The sequence below is a fragment of the Dermacentor variabilis genome, chromosome 1 (genome assembly GCF_050947875.1).
Source record: "Dermacentor variabilis isolate Ectoservices chromosome 1, ASM5094787v1, whole genome shotgun sequence".
Taxonomy (NCBI): Eukaryota; Metazoa; Arthropoda; class Arachnida; order Ixodida; family Ixodidae; genus Dermacentor; species Dermacentor variabilis.
In genome coordinates, this window is record NC_134568.1 from 20,773,462 (window position 1) to 20,788,820 (window position 15,359).

The 15,359-nt window shown below is 49.7% G+C and overlaps 1 protein-coding gene and 4 non-coding genes across 5 annotated transcripts; all 5 read right to left on the reverse strand.

The window, feature by feature from the left end:
- Positions 1 to 5,767: 5,767 nt before the first annotated feature.
- On the reverse strand, positions 5,768 to 6,938 carry LOC142570306 (uncharacterized). Its single transcript, XM_075678701.1, has one exon. It carries the CDS (start codon positions 6,847 to 6,849, stop codon positions 5,803 to 5,805), a length of 1,047 nt encoding a protein of 348 aa, XP_075534816.1. The 5' UTR covers positions 6,850 to 6,938; the 3' UTR covers positions 5,768 to 5,802.
- Positions 6,939 to 11,725: 4,787 nt separating this feature from the next.
- TRNAS-AGA (transfer RNA serine (anticodon AGA)) lies at positions 11,726 to 11,807 on the reverse strand. Its single transcript has one exon. It is a non-coding gene; the product is annotated as a tRNA-Ser (tRNA).
- Positions 11,808 to 12,863: 1,056 nt separating this feature from the next.
- TRNAS-AGA (transfer RNA serine (anticodon AGA)) lies at positions 12,864 to 12,945 on the reverse strand. Its single transcript has one exon. It is a non-coding gene; the product is annotated as a tRNA-Ser (tRNA).
- A 203-nt stretch (positions 12,946 to 13,148) lies between these two features.
- Positions 13,149 to 13,230, reverse strand: TRNAS-AGA (transfer RNA serine (anticodon AGA)). The gene has a single exon. It is a non-coding gene; the product is annotated as a tRNA-Ser (tRNA).
- A 488-nt stretch (positions 13,231 to 13,718) lies between these two features.
- TRNAS-AGA (transfer RNA serine (anticodon AGA)) lies at positions 13,719 to 13,800 on the reverse strand. Its single transcript has one exon. It is a non-coding gene; the product is annotated as a tRNA-Ser (tRNA).
- Positions 13,801 to 15,359: the final 1,559 nt, after the last annotated feature.

The following is a 15,359-nucleotide window of genomic DNA, read 5'->3' on the forward strand; positions in this document are numbered from 1 at the left end:
GCATGATCAGGTCGTACGGGAAACCTTCGTCGTCATATACTGGCAGAAACCTGATTCCGTGGGGATCTATAGGTAGCTCCTTTTTTAGAGTCCTTTGTAGCACGTCCCAGAAAAAGACCCCTTCCCAACAGTGGATGAAGACGTGATCTATGCTTTCTGTTTTTTTACATATAAGGCAGTGGGTTCCCCATGGCATGTAGAACCCACGTTGTTCAAGGAAGATTTTAACAGGTACAGTACCAGTGTGTAATTTAAAAAAGAACGATTTAGTGGCTGGTTGAACTGGCATCTTCTTCACCCTTTTCAATACATCTAGGCCTGGGCCTCCACTGTGCGGGGCTCTGTACATAGGTACCAGCAAAACACTGTCACATAAATCACGATATAACTTTTTCCGTTTTACACTCCACAAATATGCACTTGAAAAACGAACACGCAAAAAGGAAACACTCTGAACTATTTCCCGAAAGAAACCACGGACTGGTCCTGGCATTATTTCCGTACCTACAACGAATTCGGGAAGTGATCTTGACAGCCTCATTTGGATCACCGTGCGCAGAAATGGGTCGTTTGTATCTCGAAAGAAGGAGAATCTATTCACCAGTTGACGCAAGAAGAGGTGCGCCAACCCCAGACCACCATCCTTCACGCGCCGGAAGAGATTATCTCGGCTACATCGCTCCCAGCTTGATGCCCACACGAATACAGCGAACACGCGGTGCAGTTTCTGCACATTAATACGAGAGCACTGTAGTACCTGCATTACGTACCAGATCTTTGTCACGAGAAACATGTTGCACGCTGTAGCTCTCGCGAATATTGACAAGTAACAGGCGTTCCATCGGTCGGCTTTTTCTTTTAGTTGTTTTGTCCGCTCCTTCCAGTACTCGCTACTGTCCTTGTAGGCATCAAGGGGTGCTCCAAGGTACTTAACTGGCGTCGTGACCCAGTTTACGTTCGAAAAGTGGTCTGGTGTAGACGCCCACCTTCCATGCCAAAACCCCAAACATTTCTGCCAGTTAACGTAGCTGTTAGTGACGTTACCAAACTTTTTGACGATATTAACAGTATTCAATACACTTTGTTTGTCCTTACAGCACACAGCCACATCGTCAGCGTATGCCAGTAGCTTCACTTCTGCTGATTGAAGACTAAACCCCTTAATACATTCATTTTCAATGATGGCCAGACATAGCGTTTCTATGTAGACACAAAACAGGAGTGGACTGAGTGGACAACCCTGGCGAACGGAGCGCTTCACGTTAATGGGGGCCCCCAACATCTGATTAATTATAAGTCTGGTATAGCAGCTCCGGTACGCCATGGTCACCCCTTCAGTGATTATGTGGCCAAAATTAACGTGTTCAAGGATGGTAAGCAATATGTCGTGAGAAACACAATCAAACGCCTTCTCCAAGTCTAGCTGGAGGATGGCTACTGCGTCGCACATGGCGTCGCAACACTCCAGCACACACTTCATTTTATGGATGTTAGTGAAAATGGTTCTTCCACGAATACCACACGTCTGGTGTGGGCCGACTACTTCCTGAATAACTGACTGGACCCGTCGTGCCAACACCTTCATCAATATTTTGTAGTCACAGTTAGTAAGCGCTATGGGTCTGTAGGAGGAAAGTTGCTTGAGCTTTTCGGTCTCTTCTGTTTTCGGTATTAGTACTGTATGGGACTGGCCAAAGGATGGTGCAAGTATTTTCAGTTCATATGCTTCATTGAAAACTGCTGTTAAGATAGGAGCTAGGTGGCTTTTGAACGATTTGAACCATGCGGCACAAAGACCGTCTGGACCTGGCGACTTCCCAGGATTCAGGTCTTCGATGGCTTTCATCACTTCATGTTCTGTTAATGGTCGTTCTAAGGTTTCTTTAACCTCACTCGACAGCTGTGCGATTCGTTGCAAAAATAATTTCTTGAAATCGTGCATGTTGACAGGCCTGAATGTAAAAAGTTCTTTGTAATGCTCAAAGAAAGCACGCCCTATATTATTGTTATCCGTTAATACCACCCCTTCATATTCGATAGCCTCAATCTGCTTACGTCTCGAGTGCTTTTTTTCTAACCCCAGTGCTCTTTTCGTTGGCGTTTCCCCGCATGATAGCCTTTCTGCTCTGGCGCGCACTAGCGCACCTCGGAAGCGATCTTCGTCGAATACCTCGAGCTTCTTCTTAACGGCGCGCATATCTTGTTGATAGGCGCCAGGTTGCATGCATTCAAGCTTCGCAAATTTTTCTAGCAATGTTGTTAAATCCTTTTCTCTGGCCTTTTGTTCATATCGCAGTACGCTACTTCTTTCGATTGCCTTCAATTTAATGCTTTGCTTCAGCAACTCCCATTCCTCACCAAATTTCGTAGGACTGTCTGTTCCAAAAGAATTCAGAGCAGCCACTACATTTTCGTTAAAAGTTTCATCCCGTAACAGCTCTGCATTCAATTTCCACAGTTCCCAGACGAACTTGTTTCGTTCTTTCTTCCTGCCCACCGTGCATTTTACCAGGCAGTGGTCAGAATATGATATGGCCGTAACTGTGTAGCACTGGCATTTTTCAACTAAATCATATGAAAGATAGATACGGTCTAAGCGTGCGTGACTTGTGCCCTGAAAGTGAGTGTAGCTTACGTCTCCGTGACCGCGAAAACATTCTGCGATATCTTCTAATTCGAATTCGTGTGTGATCTGCGCCAGGATATCACTACTTCTGTCACAAACCACGCGACGCGTAGACCTATCCTCAGCTTTCAATACGCAGTTGAAGTCGCCTACACAGGCTATCATTTTTTGCACACGTAAATGATGCTTTAAACTCAAAAAGAAATTCGCCCTCTCTTGCACAGTATTAGGCGCATAAATGCAAAACACGCGCCATTGGACATTACAATAGCTGAAGTCACAAAAGACAAGTCGACCAGAAGTACAGGAGAAGTAACCATCTATAACAAGACCAGGGAGCTTCCTCACGAACAGCACACACCCTGCCGAAGTCCCTAAGGCGTGGCTCACTACTGTATAGTAGTTATACGTGAACCTTTGCACCATGCTCCCGGTCTCCTCCTCGCCGTCTACCTTGGTTTCTTGCACGGCTAAAACGTCGAGGTCGTGGTCCACTAGTAGTCTGTAAACCTGACTCTGTTTCCTTTTGGCGGCCAGACCTCGAACGTTTAGCGTGCCGAGGCTAAGCGACGGGTTGGTAGCCATTATTGGTGAAAACCGGAGGGGAGAAGGCCCGGAGCATGGTGCTCACCTTAACGTCTAGCTGACCGCTAGACGCCTCCGTGGCCATCCGGCGGCCGTCGCCCGGGTTCCTCTTTGGTCGGCTTCGGGGTAAGCCTACGGTCAGTCTCCAGGTTCGGCTTAGGCTTGAGGGTGGAGCGCCTTCCAGGTAGCGTCTTAGCGGGTGGTGCCTCGGAGTCACCGCCGGCCTTTCCGTCGACTTTCTCCTCGTGCTGCAGGGATCTCTTGACCGGTGCCGAGACGGATTCGACGCGGGCGCTAGCAGGGGTCGCGTTGTCGTCCGCCTCTGCCTGCGTTGCATCCGTAGCTGGCTGGTGGCTCTCATTTTCTTGCGGGGCCGTCTTCACGCTCTCGACTGTAGCTGCTGGTTCTTTGGGGGGAGGGATATTCCTTCCTCCTTCGGCTTGCTTGGTCGTCGCGCCGGTTTCTGCCGCCACTTTGCCGTTTCCAGCTCCCGTGGCCGCTTCCTCCGCCTCGGTCACGTCCATTACATGGTCTAACGTCGACGGCTCGCTCTCCGCCGAACCCGCGGCTACTGCGTATGAACGCACACAGTCCGCGTCGTTGTGTCCAAAACGCCTGCACCGCGAGCAACGGGGAACCTTGCATTCACGACGAACGTGGCCAGAGCCCCGGCAGCGCAGGCACTGCATGGGACGTCCTGGGGCTACCACCAGCGCAAGCTCGCCGGCGACGCGGATCTGGTGGGGCAGGTCGTCGACTTTCATTCCTGCCTTCAGCTGCAGCAGCACTGCTCGGGTCGTCGAGCCCTTGTCGGAAACGCCATCTACTCGCCAGCGCTCCCGGGTCACTTCTGTCACCTTGCCGAAGGAGGCCAGCGCGGTCTTGACGTCTTCGTCGTCCACCCCATGCAGAAGCCAGTGGATACGAAGCTTCACCTGTTGTTCCTTGGGGTCGATGACCAGGCAGCGACGCCCCTTCACCTGCAGCTCCTTCAGGGCCGCCACCTTTTCGGCAGCCTCGGCTGTCTTCATCGTCACCGCCCATACATGGTTTATTTGGTATGCTCCAAGGGCGACGACGCCAGAGAGCATACCAACAGCTTGAAGCGCGTCTCGAAAATCTTCTACACGAAACGGGCGAACACGAGCGTCGCCGTGCAAAAAAACTGTGTTCAAAACAATACGTCCTGTAGGTAGGCGAGGCAAAATTATTTGGTAATCTTTATCTTCTTCCGTCGAAAGCCTGTTGCCGCGGCTAACAGCCGCATATGCCGCTCCATTGGAGCCCATGATCCCGCGATCCGTTCAGCTCGGGAGCCGGAAGCAGAATGAACCGCTCGGCCACGACTGCAACTTACAACAAGGTGCTCTAAAAGGCCATTATTAGGAATAAATTCAGTTGCACGACGCTCGTCTGTTTCTTAGGTTCGTTGAGGTCGGGCATGTGCCCCCGCTTCAATTTTACGCGAAGAGACGTGGAAACTAATTATTCTACAGTTGCTTCCTCTGCAAGAATGCGCACGAAGCCACACAGGCTTCCAAAAAACGTATGCACGTAGTCGACAGGATTCGAACCTGTGCGGGGAGACCCCAATTGATTTCTAGTCCATCGCCTTAACCGCTCGGCCACGACTGCAACTTACAACAAGGTGCTCTAAAAGGCCATTATTAGGTATAAATTCAGTTGCAAGACGCTCGTCTGCTTCTTAGGTTCGTTGAGGTCGGGCATGTGCCCCCACTTCAATTTTACGCGAAGAGACGTGGAAACTACTTATTCTACAGTTGCTTCCTCTGCAAGAATGCGCACGAAGCCACACAGGCTCGCAAAAAAGGTATGCACGCAGTCGACAGGATTCGAACCTGTGCGGGGAGAGCCCAATAGATTTCTAGTCTATCGCCTTAACCGCTCGGCCACGACTGCAACTTGCACAAAGGCGCTCTAAAAGGCCATTATTAGGTATAAATTCAGTTGCAAGACGCTCGTCTGTTTCTTAGGTTCGTTGAGGTCGGGCATGTGCCCCCGCTTCAATTTTACGCGAAAAGACGTGGAAACTAATTATTCTACAGTTGCTTCCTCTGCAGAAATGCGCACGAAGCCACACAGGCTTCCAAAAAAGCATGCACGCAGTCGACAGGATTCGAACTTGTGCGGGGAGACCCCAATAGATTTCTAGTCTATCGCCTTAACCGCTCGGCCACGACTGCAACTTGCACAAATGCGCTCTAAAAGGCCATTATTAGGTATAAATTCAGTTGCAAGACGCTCGTCTGTTTCTTAGGTTCGTTGAGGTCGGGCATGTGCCCCCGCTTCAATTTTACGCGAAAAGACGTGGAAACTAATTATTCTACAGCTGCTTCCTCTGCAGAAATGCGCACGAAGCCACACAGGCTTCCAAAAAAGCATGCACGCAGTCGACAGGATTCGAACTTGTGCGGGGAGACCCCAATAGATTTCTAGTCTATCGCCTTAACCGCTCGGCCACGACTGCTTTTTTTTTTTTTTCCTTTATTGCCTGCTTAAACATTAACACACACAAAAAAAAACAAATCCATATACACAGTGCACCCACATCACATCAGGTGGGATGGTCGCTAAAATTTCTTGAGGCACACCAGCTCATCAAGGATGCTAACCCAGTCTGGGGTTTCGCTTTGTGCACGATACACTTCTCGTAATAGTGACATACTTTCAATGAAGTTCTCTCGCGTAGAGCACACATTCACATCAGCATGACGTACAGCCATTCTTGTTTTCCACAAACTGTGGAGACCCAGCAACATGAACATGTCGAACGGTGGCCCGTCATCGCTTTCAACTGGAAGGAACCGAATTCCATAGGGGTTTATGGGGAGTTCTTTTTTAAGAGTGCGCTGCAAGATGTCCCAGTGAAAGACAGCGTCCCAACACTCAATGAAGGCGTGTTCAATTGTTTCAGGCTTTTTACACAGCCGGCAATCGGTAGTCCAGGGTACGAATATTCCTTTCTGTTCTAGCCATACTTTAACGGGGAGGGTGTTCGTGTGTAGGTGGAAAAAGAAAGTTTTCGCAGCAGGTCTTACAGGCATCCTATTGACTCGTTTCAGCACATCTTTTCCTGGGCCTCCACAATAAACACTTCTATACAGTGGGATAGGTAACATACTGTCAACTAAATCTGCGTACAGTTTCTTTCTTCTCACTGAGCACAAGTACTCCAGCGAAAAACGTGCGCAGAGTATTCTAAAAGATGCAACGACTTCACGATAGTACCCAGTCGCTCTAGTGATAGCACTAGATGTGGACACAACAAATTCAGGCAGTTCTGTTGCCATTTTCGCCTGAATGACCGTACGGAGGAAAACATTTCTTTCATCTCGCAGGAAGATGAACCGCGATACGATCTGTCTAATGAACAAGTGTGAGAGCCCAAGGCCCCCATTTCGAACTGTGCGAAAAAGATTTGTTCGACTGGATCGCTCCCAAGTGGAGTTCCAGATGAAGGTAGCAAACACTCGATGCATTTTTTGAACGTTTACACGGGACATGAACATTACTTGCAGTATGTACCAAACTTTGGCAATTAAAAATATATTGCAAGCTGAAGCACGTGCAAACACTGACAATCCCCGGCCCTGCCATCCTTTTATCTTTTCTTTCATTGATTCTATTTGGCCGGTCCACAACTGTGTCGAGTCCCGATAGTGCTCAAGGGGCACTCCTAGATACAGTGGAGGCACTGTAGTCCACTGCATACCGGCGAATTTTGTGGGTGTCGCGTCCCAGCTTCCATGCCATATCCCAACACTTTTTTCGAAGTTTATCTGGGCACCAGTGTACCTACAAAAGGATCTTACAAGGCGGACAGCCTCGACCACGCTTTCCCTGTCTTCACAAAAGACGGCGACGTCATCTGCATAAGCTAGCATTTTAACTTCTGCGGCGTGCAGCCTAAAACCACGAATGTTTTCATTCCGTATGACTGCCATACAAAAGGGTTCGAGGTACAGGGCAAAAAGCAAGGGAGACAAGGGACAGCCTTGCCGTACAGACGAGCGGAGTGGCACCCGCGAACTAAGACACTTATTAACTATAAGCTGCATGTAACAGTCTTCATAAGCCATTTTAACGCCATCTACAATGACGCTCCCAACATTACAGTACTGCAGTATAGCGAAAAGCACCTCATGTGACACCCGGTCGAACGCCTTCGCAAGGTCTAGCTGCAACATGGCCACCCGACCCCCAATGGCATCGCAACATTCAAGCACATTCCTTGCAATGTGGGTGTTCGTGAAAATGGTGCGGCCTTTAATGCCACACGTCTGGTGTGGCCCTACAAGCTGCTGAATCACGCTTTGAAATCGTCGAGCCAGTACTTTCATAAATATTTTGTAATCTGTGTTGGTCAGACTTATCGGTCTGTATGAACTTACTGAAAGGAGCTTTTCCCGTTCATCGGTTTTCGGAATTAATACTATGTGCGAAGTCTGGAATGAGGGTGGTACTTTTTTAAATTCATACGCCTCTGAGAGTAGTCGGTGCAATATACACGCAAACTCCTGACTGAATGCCTTGTAAAAAGCGGCGCCTAGGCCGTCCGGCCCTGGCGATTTGCCTGATGGCAGTTCTTCTATCGCCCTTTCAATCTCGGACACAGCTATTGGTCTCTCAAGACTTTCTCTAACGTCGTCATCCAACCTTGGCATCTCGCTCATGAATTCACTCTCGAAGGCCAGTCCAGAAGGAGTCACATTGCCGAACAATTCGCGATAGTGTTCCACAAAAGCTTTCTCAATCGACGAAGCGTCTGACGTCACCTCGTTTTGAAGACGTATCTGTTGGATCTCATTTCTTGACGCGTGACGCTTTTCATCGCTCATTGCCCGTTTGTTTGGTATCTCACCCATCCATAGGCGTTCGCTTCTAGCGCGTATAACTGCTGCTTTGTATCGCTCGGCGTCGATAACTTCAAGCTCGTGTCTTACTTTCTTTACGTTTTCAGCTAATAGATCGTGACCCGCATTTTGTGCGCTTGACAGATATTCTAGCTGTCTTTGCAGCTCTCTTTGTTTCTGTAATTTATCGTGCTGAAGGCTGCTTCCTCTTTCTATTGCAATGAACTTAACTTGAATCTTAAATTCCTCCCATGTGGCAGTAAAATATTCACCCTCATTTGTCATCAACTCTGTTATCTTTTCCTTAACTCTGCGCACAAATGGTTCATCATCAAGCAGCTTTTCGTTGAATTTCCACATGTTCCAGTTGAATCGTGTTCTTTTAACTTTTTCCCCAATCGAGAAGCTTACCAGGCTATGGTCCGTGAACGATTGCGGTGCGACGTTATAACTATTACAAAGGGTGATCAAGTCGTCAGAAACATACACTCTGTCCAGCCTTGCTCGGCTATTTCGCTGAATGTGCGTGTACTGCGGAATCATACCATCAGTGAGGACTAGGCCCACATCTTCTAAGTTGTGGTCTTCAATTAGTCTGCTCAAAAGGAGAGCACTTTTATCGCGAACCCTTTCCCTTTTTAGTCGGTCTTCCGGAGAACACACACAGTTAAAATCACCAAGTAATATGACAAAGCGATCACATTTTAGATATTGCTCGATACATTCAAAAAACAAAAATCGATCATTCACATTGTTTGGCGCATAAACGCATACGAGCCGCCACAAATCGTGGGAAAAAGTAAAATCTACAATAAGCAAGCGGCCAGTTTCAGAAACAGTTACACTTTCTTCAATAATACCAGCACTCTTCCGTATTAACAACGCACATCCGCCTGATGTGCCATTCGCATGGCACACGCACACATTGTAATGCGCCGTGAAAGGCGTCACCATGCGATCGGTCTGCTCTTGGGTTTCGACCTTAGTTTCTTGTAAGGCAACTACATCGAGTTCCTTCTCCATACACAAGCGGCTAAGTTGATACTGCCTCCTTCGCGCTCCAAGGCCACGGACATTTAACGTGGCAACTCTCAGTGCTCTCTCTAGTTTCACCGCCATTTATCTGCAAAAGCAAGCCGATCGCACGGTGTCGCTGAAGAACAAGCGATCCAGACACACTGTAGAAAAATTTGCATGCATAACTTTTGCACTGAAAACCGCTCGATCCACGCGCGTACCTTTAGAGCGTACGCGAAGCCCGATTCCAAAAAGGACGCCATCTCTTCACGACGTTAGTCCGGGCGCCCCAGTAGGCGCCGAGTCCTACTTAGGCGGTTTTGCCGCCGGCCGTCTGTCCGGCGGGATGTTTGGCTTCGGGCGCACGGGCACACGACGACCCGCCTGCGCTTTTGGCGGCGGCTCGTCTTTGGCCCCGTTGTCAAGGTTGCCGTCCAGGCTGCCGTCCAGGTTGCCGGTCGAGTCCCTCGCTCTTTTCATAGCCACATTGCTTGCACTCGATTCTTCGACGTCCATCAAGGGAGTTGCCGGTCCGTGCTCCGTGGCGGCCTCCTCGGCAGTGGCGGATTTTGCGGCCGATTCTTCTTTGGCTCCTTCGTCGCATGGCCTTTGCACTGCATCTTTCGGGCTCGTAGGCAGCACATTTACCACCTTCGTGGCTTTAGCAGCCGGCACATCAGGTGTTGCAACTATGTCCGCCGGTGGTACTAGCACGCGGGAAGCCTCATCAACGTCAGCCTCATCCATTAACAGGTCAGCCACGTCCTCTCGAAGCGCAGGTCCTGCGACGGATGCGTAAGTCTTAACACATTCCGTATCCTGGTGGCCGTAGCGACGGCATACTGCACATTTCGGGACGCGGCAGTCACGTCGGACATGTCCGGTGTTTCGGCACTTCAGGCAAAGGGGTGCTCTGCCCGGTACCACAACTAGGGTCTGCTCACCAGCTACACGAAGTTGATGGGGCAGGTCTTCTACGGTCATACCCGTCTTCAGAACCAGGGACACCGCCCGTGTCGACGATGCTTTATCTTGAACTCCTTGAACACGCCACTTTTCATGGAAAACGTCCGTGACCTTTCCGAACGGTAACAGGGCTGTCCGTATATCCTCGTCCGACACGTTATGAAGCATCCAATGCAACTTCAGCCGCACGGCCTGATTGGCAGGATCAACGACAATGCACCGATGTTCATTCACCTTGAGGTTCTTGGCGCTTGAAAGCTTTTTCACGCCTTCGTCGCTCTTGAAAGTAACCGCCCAAACGTGGCTCATCTGATACGCCCCTAGGGCGATGACATCGGCAAGTAGGCCTAAGCTAGCCAACGCATCTCGGAAATGTTCCACACGATACGGCCTGGCACGCACATCCGCATGCAGAAAAACTGTATTTAAAACTATCCGACCTGTCGGCAATTGAGGCAGCAAAACTTGGTATTCCGGGTCTTCTGAGGCAAAACTCCTGGTACCGCGGCCCTGCTGGGCCGCTGAAGCCGCTCCTACGGAGCTCATGATCGGCACGTCCGCTCGCTAGCGCGGCAGAAAGCCGAATCCCGGCCACGACTGCAACTTGCACAAATGCGCTCTAAAAGGCCATTATTAGGTATAAATTCAGTTGCAAGACGCTCGTCTGTTTCTTAGGTTCGTTGAGGTCGGGCATGTGCCCCCGCTTCAATTTTACGCGAAGAGACGTGGAAACTAATTATTCTACAGTTGCTTCCTCTGCAGAAATGCGCACGAAGCCACACAGGCTTCCAAAAAAGCATGCACGCAGTCGACAGGATTCGAACTTGTGCGGGGAGACCCCAATAGATTTCTAGTCTATCGCCTTAACCGCTCGGCCACGACTGCAACTTGCACAAAGGCGCTCTAAAAAGACATTATTAGGTATAAATTCAGTTGCAAGACGCTCGTCTGTTTCTTAGGTTCGTTGAGGTCGGGCATGTGCCCCCGCTTCAATTTTACGCGAAAAGACGTGGAAACTAATTAGTCTACTGTTGCTTCCTCTGCAGAAATGCGCACGAAGCCACACAGGCTTCCAAAAAAGCATGCACGCAGTCGACAGGATTCGAACTTGTGCGGGGAGACCCCAATAGATTTCTAGTCTATCGCCTTAACCGCTCGGCCACGACTGCAACTTACAACAAGGTGCTCTAAAAGGCCATTATTAGGTATAAATTCAGTTGCACGACGCTCGTCTGTTTCTTAGGTTCGTTGAGGTCGGGCATGTGCCCCCGCTTCAATTTTACGCGAAGAGACGTGGAAACTAATTATTCTACAGTTGCTTCCTCTGCAAGAATGCGCACGAAGCCACACAGGCTTCCAAAAAATGTATGCACGCAGTCGACAGGATTCGAACCTGTGCGGGGAGACCCCAATAGATTTCTAGTCTATCGCCTTAACCGCTCGGCCACGAGTGCAACCTACAACAAGGTGCTCTAAAAAGCCATTATTAGGTATAAATTCAGTTGCAAGACGCTGGTCTGTTTCTTAGGTTCGTTGAGGTCGGGCATGAGCCCCCGCTTCAATTTTACGCGAAGAGACGTGGAAACTAATTATTCTACAGTTGCTTCCTCTGCAAAAATGCGCACGAAGCCACACAGGCTTGCAAAAAAGGTATGCACGCAGTCGACAGGATTCGAACCTGTGCGGGGAGACCCCTATAGATTTCTAGTCTATCGCCTTAACCGCTCGGCCACGACTGCAACTTACAACAAGGTGCTCTAAAAGGCCATTATTAGGTATAAATTCAGTTGCAAGACGCTCGTCTGTTTCTTAGGTTCGTTGAGGTCGGGCATGTGCCCCCGCTTCAAATTTACGCGAAAAGACGTGGAAACTAATTATTCTACAGTTGCTTCCTCTGCAGAAATGCGCACGAAGCCACACAGGCTTCCAAAAAAGCATGCACGCAGTCGACAGGATTCGAACTTGTGCGGGGAGACCCCAATAGATTTCTAGTCTATCGCCTTAACCGCTCGGCCACGACTGCAACTTACAACAAGGTGCTCTAAAAGGCCATTATTAGGTATAAATTCAGTTGCACGACGCTCGTCTGTTTCTTAGGTTCGTTGAGGTCGGGCATGTGCCCCCGCTTCAATTTTACGCGAAGAGACGTGGAAACTAATTATTCTACAGTTGCTTCCTCTGCAAGAATGCGCACGAAGCCACACAGGCTTCCAAAAAATGTATGCACGCAGTCGACAGGATTCGAACCTGTGCGGGGAGACCCCAATAGATTTCTAGTCTATCGCCTTAACCGCTCGGCCACGAGTGCAACCTACAACAAGGTGCTCTAAAAAGCCATTATTAGGTATAAATTCAGTTGCAAGACGCTCGTCTGTTTCTTAGGTTCGTTGAGGTCGGGCATGTGCCCCCGCTTCAATTTTACGCGAAGAGACGTGGAAACTAATTATTCTACAGTTGCTTCCTCTGCAAGAATGCGCACGAAGCCACACAGGCTTCCAAAAAACGTATGCACGCAGTCGACAGGATTCGAACCTGTGCGGGGAGACCCCAATAGATTTCTAGTCTATCGCCTTAACCGCTCGGCCACGAGTGCAACCTACAACAAGGTGCTCTAAAAAGCCATTATTAGGTATAAATTCACTTGCAAGACGCTGGTCTGTTTCTTAGGTTCGTTGAGGTCGGGCATGTGCCCCCGCTTCAATTTTACGCGAAGAGACGTGGAAACTAATTATTCTACAGTTGCTTCCTCTGCAAAAATGCGCACGAACCACACAGGCTTGCAAAAAAGGTATGCACGCAGTCGACAGGATTCGAACCTGTGCGGGGAGACCCCAATAGATTTCTAGTCTATCGCCTTAACCGCTCGGCCACGACTGCAACTTACAACAAGGTGCTCTAAAAGGCCATTATTAGGTATAAATTCAGTTGCAAGACGCTCGTCTGTTTCTTAGGTTCGTTGAGGTCGGGCATGTGCCCCCGCTTCAAATTTACGCGAAGAGACATGGAAACTAATTATTCTACAGTTGCTTCCTCTGCAAAAATGCGCACGAAGCCACACAGGCTTGCAAAAAAGGTATGCACGCAGTCGACAGGATTCGAACCTGTGCGGGGAGACCCCAATAGATTTCTAGTCTATCGCCTTAACCGCTCGGCCACGACTGCAATTTGCACAAAGGCGCTCTAAAAGGCCATTATTAGGTATAAATTCAGTTGCAAGACGCTCGTCTGCTTCTTAGGTTCGTTGAGGTCGGGCACGTGCCCCCGCTTCAATTTTACGCGAAGAGACGTGGAAACTAATTATTCTACAGTTGCTTCCTCTGCAAGAATGCGCACGAAGCCACACAGGCTTCCAAAAAAGGTATGCACGCAGTCGACAGGATTCGAACCTGTGCGGGGAGACCCCAATAGATTTCTAGTCTATCGCCTTAACTGCTCGGCCACGACTGAAACTTGCACAAAGGCGCTCTAAAAAGACATTATTAGGTATAAATTCAGTTGCAAGACGCTCGTCTGTTTCTTAGGTTCGTTGAGGTCGGGCATGTGCCCCCGCTTCAAATTTACGCGAAGAGACGTGGAAACTAATTATTCTACAGTTGCTTCCTCTGCAAAAATGCGCACGAAGCCACACAGGCTTGCAAAAAAGGTATGCACGCAGTCGACAGGATTCGAACCTGTGCGGGGAGACCCCAATAGATTTCTAGTCTATCGCCTTAACCGCTCGGCCACGACTGCAATTTGCACAAAGGCGCTCTAAAAGGCCATTATTAGGTATAAATTCAGTTGCAAGACGCTCGTCTGTTTCTTAGGTTCGTTGAGGTCGGGCATGTGCCCCCGCTTCAAATTTACGCGAAGAGACGTGGAAACTAATTATTCTACAGTTGCTTCCTCTGCAAGAATGCGCACGAAGCCACACAGGCTTCCAAAAAACGTATGCACGCAGTCGACAGGATTCGAACCTGTGCGGGGAGACCCCAATAGATTTCTAGTCTATCGCCTTAACCGCTCGGCCACGAGTGCAACTTACAACAAGGTGCTCTAAAAGGCCATTATTAGGTATAAATTCAGTTGCAAGACGCTCGTCTGTTTCTTAGGTTCGTTGAGGTCGGGCATGTGCCCCCGCTTCAAATTTACGCGAAGAGACGTGGAAACTAATTATTCTACAGTTGCTTCCTCTGCAAGAATGCGCACGAAGCCACACAGGCTTCCAAAAAAGGTATGCACGCAGTCGACAGGATTCGAACCTGTGCGGGGAGACCCCAATAGATTTCTAGTCTATCGCCTTAACCGCTCGGCCACGAGTGCAACCTACAACAAGGTGCTCTAAAAAGCCATTATTAGGTATAAATTCAGTTGCAAGACGCTGGTCTGTTTCTTAGGTTCTGTTGCGTTTCGCCTGCGACACGTGGTTTTGCCGGCGCGACTGCGGCGGGGCGGCAGACATTTTGGCCCGATCGTCGTCGCCGCAACACTCATCGCCAGGTGTTTCCAGGCGCGACTGCGGCGATGCGACCGCCTAGGGATCATCCTCGCATTCCAGTCATTGTGCCCGAAACAGGCGATGCCAAAGCAGGGATCTCATTCCAGTCATTGTGCCCGAAACAGGCGATGCCAAAGCAGGGATCTCGTTCCAGTCATTGTGCCCGAAACAGGCGATGCCAAAGCAGGGACCATCCTCTCATTACAGTCATTGTGTCCGACCGGCAGCGCCACGACAGGGTGCTACGAGATCGTGCTCGACATGGTGCTACGGCATCGCTACGACAGTGTGCGTCACCATTAGCCCATTGTACATTCACGTGCTCGTCTTTTGAGGGGTTCCTTCTTGCCCTCAACTGCGAGAGTATAAAAACAGCTGCCCCCGGACGCCAAAAAGAGGGCTCCGATTTCTTCTGTTGAGTGAAGTGCTCTCCCGTCTCTCTACTTCGGTCAAACCTGACCGCCAACTCTTTGCGATGTTAAAATAAACAAGTTGTTTTGTTGTTACCAGTCGACTCTTGCTTTGCCGGGACCTTCGGATGCTTCCAGTTGTACCCCAGGCCGCCAGGCCAACGCTACCCTTGGGGCTTGCGACCCAGGTACAACCACGGGCGTCAGCGCCGAGTTCCCAACAGATCGTACCAGCAGTCAGATCCAAACATCTGGTTGCCAGCGGTGAGATCGCCTCCGACTTCAAACAACTGTCTGCCAGCGGAGAGATCGCGACAACGGAGGCCAGCAGCGAAGATATGCAGTTGACTGTATGCTGAGCAGCTCAACAACGATCCGGGAGCAGTGCAACGAGCCCTGTGTGA

Coding starts and splice junctions, on each gene's coding strand:
- LOC142570306 (XM_075678701.1), bottom strand. CDS start 6,849: ATGAAAGAAAAGATAAAAGGATGGCAGGGCCGGGGATTGTCAGTGTTT.